The sequence below is a fragment of the Argentina silus genome (genome assembly GCF_951799395.1).
Source record: "Argentina silus genome assembly, chromosome: 13".
Classification (NCBI taxonomy): Eukaryota; Metazoa; Chordata; class Actinopteri; order Argentiniformes; family Argentinidae; genus Argentina; species Argentina silus.
The window spans coordinates 2,963,683-2,971,182 of NC_139667.1; the positions used below are offsets into that span (position 1 = coordinate 2,963,683).

At 46.3% G+C, this 7,500-nt stretch overlaps 1 protein-coding gene across 1 annotated transcript in view; it reads left to right on the forward strand.

Moving 5' to 3' along the window:
• The window catches only part of LOC310814160 (ryanodine receptor 3), a gene marked incomplete at both ends in the record, with an annotated part of 112,956 nt that overhangs the window by 89,959 nt on the left and 15,497 nt on the right, over positions 1-7,500 (forward strand). The window contains 8 exons of the mRNA XM_083683460.1: positions 248-571; positions 984-1,224; positions 1,403-1,490; positions 1,631-1,723; positions 4,045-4,215; positions 4,391-4,450; positions 4,647-4,781; positions 5,713-5,825. Coding sequence (XP_083539586.1) covers positions 248-571; positions 984-1,224; positions 1,403-1,490; positions 1,631-1,723; positions 4,045-4,215; positions 4,391-4,450; positions 4,647-4,781; positions 5,713-5,825 — 1,225 coding nt within the window. The remainder of the gene's footprint in view (positions 1-247; positions 572-983; positions 1,225-1,402; positions 1,491-1,630; positions 1,724-4,044; positions 4,216-4,390; positions 4,451-4,646; positions 4,782-5,712; positions 5,826-7,500) is intronic.

The window sequence follows — 7,500 nt, forward strand, 5'->3', positions numbered from 1 at the left end:
TTAGTTTGTGTTGTGTGTGTGTGTGTGTGTGTGTGTGTGTGTGTGTGTGTGTGTGTGTGTGTGCATGTGTAGGTGTGTGTGTGTGTGTGTGTGTGTGTGTGTATGTGTGTGTGTGTGTGTGTGTGTGTGAGTGTGTGAGTGTGTGTGTGTGTGTGTGTGTGTGTGTGTGTGTGTGTGTGTGTGTGTGTGTGTGTGTGTGAGTGTGTGTGAGTGTGTGTGTGTATGCTAATCCCCATGCTCTGCTTAGTCCTAGGCATGCCAGACTCGGTGGAGGAGATGTGTCCTGAGACGCCGCGCCTGGACGTCCTGATGAAGGACATCAACGACATGTCGGAGTCCGGGGCTCGCTACACGGAGATGCCCTACGTGATCGAGGTGGTGCTGCCCATGCTGTGTAACTACCTGTCCTACTGGTGGGAGAGGGGCCCGGAGAACAAGGCGGAGAGCGGGGCCAGCATCTACTGCACCACCGTCACCTCCGAACACCTCAGCCTCATCCTGGGCAACATCCTCAAGATCCTCAACAGCAACCTGGGCATCGACGAGGCCTCCTGGATGAAGAGGATCGCTGGTGGGTTCTACTGTCTGTCTTAACTGCACGGACAGTTTAGTATTAAGGCGTTGTTTTATGGTCTGTCACAGTGGTTGGCAATCCAAGCTAAGATTTCGGTTATGGAAAAATTATCATTCAGTCAATGAACCATTGACTGAAAAGACCAATACACAATACTCAATAATAATAATAATAATAATAATAATATATAATAATATAATAATATATGCCATTTAGCTGACGCTTTTATCCAAAGCGACTTTTTTCAGTATATATGGTCCCAGCAGGAAGACAAGCTTCATTATCTTACTTAGAAGACATGCAGTCTATAACACACAGTACATATATTACACAGTACATTAATAAGTCTTTCCATACACATTTATAATACACACAAAACACAGTATGTCTCTTCGATGTCTGTCTCTAGTGTACGCCCAGCCAATCATCAGTAAGGCCAGAGCGGACCTGCTGAAGAGCCACTTCCTGCCCACCCTGGAGAAGCTGAAGAAGAAGACGGTGAAGGTGGTGACGGAGGAGGAGCTGCTGAAGGCTGACAGTAAGGGCGACACCCAGGAGGCCGAGCTCCTCATCCTGGATGAGTTCGCTGTGCTCTGCAGAGACCTCTACGCCTTCTACCCCATGCTCATCCGTTACGTAGACAACAACAGGTGAGCCTGGTTGGATGATCTCTGGGTGATGGAGTTCTTATGGAATAGTAGAGGGGGAGCAAACATAACTTTGATATTTACCTGTTATAGGACAGTACTTCTTTGGAATGTGAGGAGATATAGTGTGGGGCATGGACTAGCCTTTCTCACTGATCTTCTATTGCCTTTTTTCGCTCAGGTCCAGATGGTTGAAAGAACCAGATGCTGACTCTAATGAACTCTTCAGAATGGTGGCGGAGATTTTCATCCTCTGGTGCAAATCACATGTGAGTGTCTTCCTTGCCGAACGATGGTCAGACGACCTACGGCACATAGAACCTGTATAGCATGACACTCCGATCAAGACATGGTCAATGTAGAGGCGCCTTTTGATCGGTACTGTTTTGTGTCCTCCTTGTCTCTTCAGAACTTCAAAAGGGAAGAGCAAAACTTTGTGGTTCAGAATGAAATCAACAACCTGTCCTTCCTGACTGGGGACAGCAAGACCAAGATGTCCAAGGTAGGGCTTGATGTGTTAAATGTTGCCTTAAATTGCCTAAGTTAACAGGTATTCTAAGGTAAAGAAAACTAAATTGCTGCTAATAATTGCACTCTGACCCTAAAATGCACTGTGACTTTTATTCTTTTTAATGTCCTTTATGGTTAGGGTTAGGGTTAGGGTTAGGGTTAGGTTAATGCTCTTTCCTTTTTATCTATTTTATATAAAGCACTTTGAATTGCCTCTGTGTATACAAATGTGCTATATAAATAAACTTGCCTCGCCTCGCCTTGCCTTGGTCACGTGTGAACACTGTGAACATATTCCTAACCCTCAGTCCAACCTCCCACAGTCTGCAGTGTCAGCATGGTCCAGCTGAGGCTTGTTACTGGGCTGTAGTCTGCTGTCGAGGCAGCTCTGCTCTGTCTGCCCCAGTACTGCAGCAGCATTCATCTCCCTATTGGGGACACCCATTCATAACACACTCCTCCCCCCTACGGGCAAACAACACATATTCCCACAACAAACAAACACACAGTTCGCCATGTCATCACCCTCTGTTAGTGCCCTAGAGGTCTGGAATGGAATGGAATTGTCTTGTTTGTTTGTTTGTTTGTTTGTTTGTTTGTTGTTTATCCCAAAAACAAAAACAGAGAGATGTAATCACGCATGCCCGGTGACATTGGAAAAAATATGCATTTTGTGTTTTTTTTCGATTGTGTTACTGTGTGTCATGTGATGTCTTCTCAACCTGTGTTTCCCCTACACTCCCCCTCTCACACAGTCGGTCCATGGAAAGGTAGAGTCCATAGTGCATGAGCAGCTGTGTCTCCCCCTCACCTGCCTGCTTCTACGCGCCATTCGCAGAAGAGGACAGCCAATAGCGTGCCCCGCTGCACTGTAAACGCATTATTGCCAGGCAGTCATTGGTGGCCATCTCCCCATTAACCATCACGTCTGACATCATAATGAGCATCATCTCCCCATTAACCATCACGTCTGACATCATAATGAGCATCATCTCCCCATTAACCATCACGTCTGACATCATAATGAGCATCATCTCCCCATTAACCATCACGTCTGACATCATAATGAGCATCATCTCTCATGGCCCTACGGGCACGACACATCCCATCTCCGCTAATGAAAGCCGTGGCGCCCATGACAAATCACGTGATTACATGCCACTGGTGTGTTTGTGGGTGATTAATAACATGGCTCTTCTGATGTGTGTGTTGTTGGCTCAAGGCTACCACAGGCAGGCTTTCTCTATTAGTTACTCAGCTCTGGGACAGGGAAGGTATATAGTGTGTGTGTGTGTGTGTGTGTGTGTATGTGTGTGTGTGTGTGTGTGTGTCTGTGTGTCTGTGTGTCTGTGTGTGTGCGTGTGTGTGTGTCTGTGTCTGTGTCTGTGTGTGTGTGTGTGTGCGTCTGTGTGTGTGCATCTGTGCGTCTGTGTGTGCGTGTGTGTACGCGTGTCCACTTGTGCGCGCGCATGTGTGAGTGTGTGTGTGCGCATGTGCGTATCCAAGCGTATCCACAGCCAATGGGGTTTCTCTCTGCTCAGTAAAATATGAGCATCACCGCGGTGCCAGCTGCTTCACGCTGCTCTCCTCAGTGCAGCCCGGTTGAGATAATACCTCTCTGTACTGATAGAGACACAGAGGGGCCTAACGTGGCCTAACGTGGCCTAACGTGGCCTAATGCAGCTCTCGGGCTGGAGCTCCGGTTTAAATGCTTCGCTGGCAGAGAGTTTCAGTCTGTGTGCAGATTTTGCAAGTGATGGAAGAAATGACTTGGTTCCACGGGCCTGATTCAATGTGTGTGCTTCCACTGTGAAATGAGTTCCAGTCAGGTACACTCAAGTCAAGGTATCCATTTGGGAAGTTGAAAGTACCTGATTGGTTCTACAGTATATTAAAAGGTTGCCTGTGCCCCATCTGATAGACTGTATAACCATGACTGTACCAGTAAAAACCCTGCCTCTGTACAGTATAGAACCAATTTCTTCAACGAGTGCTAGTTGATATCAATTATTATAAAGTGTTATGTCTTAAACTTTCTGATTAACAGTATATACACTTATGAACAGAGACGGAGGTGGAGAAGTGTGTTTGTAACAAATAAGAAGTTTACTGAAAGACTTCACATGTTTACATTCGGGAGTCCAGTGTCACACGGAATAGGGACTGTCTTACCCATAAGGCTTAGCGTTATAACTACATCTACGGAAAATCGCACAGCTCAAAAACATCAGCATTCCAATACACAACATGAAGGACGACGATCAGTGATCAATGATTAGCTGCTGACGTGTGCGTTGTTCTGTCCTGGTGCAGTCAGGGGGTCAGGACCAGGAGAGGAAGCACAAGAAGAGGCGTGGGGAGTTCTACTCCATCCAGACGTCCCTCATCGTGGCGGCCCTGAAGAAGATGCTTCCCATCGGCCTCAACATGTGCACCCCTGGGGACCAGGAGCTCATCTCCCTGGCCAAGACACGCTACCTTCTGGTGAGAGGGCACCGCCAGTCTAGACCGGTCTCATACTGCCTCTAGAGGCAGACACTAGCATAACAGGGCATGCTGGGCTCCTGTAACAGGGCATGCAGGGCTGCTGGAATCATCATTATTCAAAATGGGTGTTATTATACTGTGTAATTGGTTGGTTTTTATTTTTGCACAATAGAAAGACAGTGATGATGAAGTCAAGGACCACGTACGGCAGAATCTGCATCTTCAAGAGAAGGTGAGATGTTGAACATACATTTTTTTTTATAGACTAGCCTTTAATTGATGCTGCCCTTATTCTTTTTAATGCGTTTTACTGTTTTTCTACTTTTATGTTTGTTTTTTACTCTACTCTTATTCTTTTTTAATGTGTCTGTGTTTTACTGTTTCTACTCCTATTTTTGTCGTTTGTTTCTGGAAACCCCTCCCGCCAGTCGGAGGACCCTGCGGTGCGGTGGCAGTTGAACCTGTACAAGGACGTGGTGGTGAGGAACGAGGGGCCCCCGGACCCCGACCGCACCGTGGACCGCGTCCAGAGCATCTCGGCTGCTGTCTTTCACCTGGAACAGGTCAGGAGCTGGTTTTTTGTTTTGTTTTTTTTACTTTGGTGCGGTATCATCATTACATGAAAAACCTATACGGTTTCCTATGACAACATATGTTTTTTCCACTCAAATGTTAAAACAGAGTCGTATATTTTTGATGAAGTGATTGTACCTTCCATGGTTTTAGTATTGTATGCTTAAATTGCTTCATGGTTTGAGTGAAAGTGACGGCCATGACCTGGTAATATATAAAATGGCCGTTGATGGCTTCTGTTAGGTCCAGAGGGTTAAGACTATATATCCTCAATCTATACATCCTGCTTACCTGAGCATGGGTCTGTGTCCAGTCCATCATATTCAGGGCTCCCTTGTAAAAGAGACCTTGGTTTCAATGGGACTCCCTACTCGCTTCACCCCCACTACCCCCCCTATACTAACCCTGACCCCAACCCCGAGACCTCTTCTCCCTCACTACCCCCCCTATACTAACCCTGACCCCAACCCCGAGACCTCTTCTCCCTCACTACCCCCCCTATACTAACCCTGACCCCAACCCCGAGACCTCTTCTCCCTCACTACCCCCCTATACTAACCCTAACCCCAACCCCGAGACCTCTTCTCCCCTGCTACCCCCCTGTACAAGTTCTCTCCTGCTAATAAAATATATTTAAAAAAAAAAATATATATATTTGCCTACTGGCATTACGACTGCCGATGGCCCCTGGTGTGAGCATTGATGACTTTGTCTTATGATGACTGATGGATAGATGATTCACTTACTTAAACAAATGTATTGTTGTAAGTCGCTTTGGATAAAGGCGTCTGCTAAATGCCATAAATGTAAATGTAAATGTAAATGTAAAAAAATAAAAAGGTTAAATAGATTCAGATGCTCTGATGCCCCCTACTGTAACTTTCTGTAACTTTGCTGTTTTGACTTGTTGGTTCCCATTAGGTGGAGCAGCCTCTGAGGTCTAAGAAGTGTGTGTGGCAGAAGCTGCTGTCCAAGCAGAGGAAGCGTGCCGTGGTGGCCTGCTTCCGCATGGCCCCCCTCTACAACCTGCCCAGGTATCCCAGCACACCTCCTTACCTCTCCTTACCTGCGCCAGCCGGCATATTCTGCAGACGTGGCCTTATTTTCAGCTCATTTACATAAACTGAGACTATTGTAAGACTAAGTAATGATTTTAAAATGCATTTGGTTTCTTACCAGTTAAATTCCCCTTGTTGTGTTCACACGGTACTGTGTATATCCAGTGATAGTATTACTATAACACTTTTGTCGGTCTCAATTATGTATTCTCACAATCCTTTACACGCATATTTACGTTAGTCTTCCAGTCAAACATGAATTGTAATAGAATAGCCAAGCTGCTAATGTGAGTTCTTGGAAGCAGCAAGCATTTAGCATTGTCTCCCTTTTTCTAAGCCAATTCAACACACGCACGCTCTCTCTCTCTCTCTCTCTCTCTCTCTCTCTCTCTCTCTATCTCCTGCTCCCACTTTGTCTCTCTGTTTTCCTCTCTGTCTCTCTCTCTCTGCTTCATAAGTCTCATCCCTCTGTCCCGGTCTCTCTCTCTCTCTCTCTCTCTCTCTCTCTCTCTCTCTCTCTCTCTCTCTCTCTCTCTCTCTCTCTCTCTCTCTCTCTCTCTCTCTCTCTCTCTCTCTCTCTCTCTTCTCTCTGCTTCACAAGTCTCATCCCTCCGTCCGTCCCGGGCTGTGACCCTGCATTAATGTGAAGCCTCCCTCCCCCAATCTGTACGACAAATGTCTCGACCTCCAGGGTCTTATCAGCGAATAGGAAAAGGACGCTACCAATTTCACGCCCCGCTGCACTGTAACTCAATCACATAGACCCGGGAGGAGAGAGACAGCGGGGAAAAAACAATTATGAGTCCCACCCTGGGGGCGGCCATCTTTAATGTGGAGCTCAGATGTTGCTTCCTCACAGAAGATGACTCATTTGAGCAAGTTATCTGTGCTGTCATGGAATGTGACATAAGCGGAGCATATCCCTGAGTTAGGGGAAATGCATCGCTGGGTCAGCAAAATATTGTTTATAGATATGAGGGTGTGTTTGTTTTGAATAATGGTTTTATCTGTTCTTGATGAATAGTCTGTGTGTGTACCTCACCGTGCCGTCACACAACCTCTAAATCTACGTAGAAATAACTCTCTATCTCTGTCCTTTGTATCAGGGTCTTACAGCGCCTACCGTCCTTCTGGCTGTATGTCTCTCTGCTCTGTCTCTGCTTCACCGTCTCTCTCTCTCTCTCTCTCTCTCTCTCTCTCTCTCTCTCTCTCTCTCTCTCTCTCTCTCTGTTCTCTCCTGAATGACCTCACTACACTGTACCTCCCCTCAGGCACAAAAATAATAATTACTTCCTGAACACCTACCGACACTTTTGGCTGGAAAAAATGCATGAGAACACAGACTATGACAGTCTGCTCTCAATGCTAACGGTAATGTAACCCTCCGGAGAATGGTTTGTGACCTCCTGTCCCCCCCCCCCACCCCTCCTCCTCCTCCTCCTCCCCCTCACAGCCATGGTTTGTTCTAGAATGTTAACTCTCACACATGTGTTCCTACTGGTGTTCTGATTGGTCACTAGCCTCTAAGCCTACTGTAGGCATGCCAGCTACACTCATCACATAGACACACATTCAATTCCTCTTGAATTAATCCTCAATGTTATTCCATTTTTTGTCAATAGATGCTGATATTGTATATGTGTATGTGTAC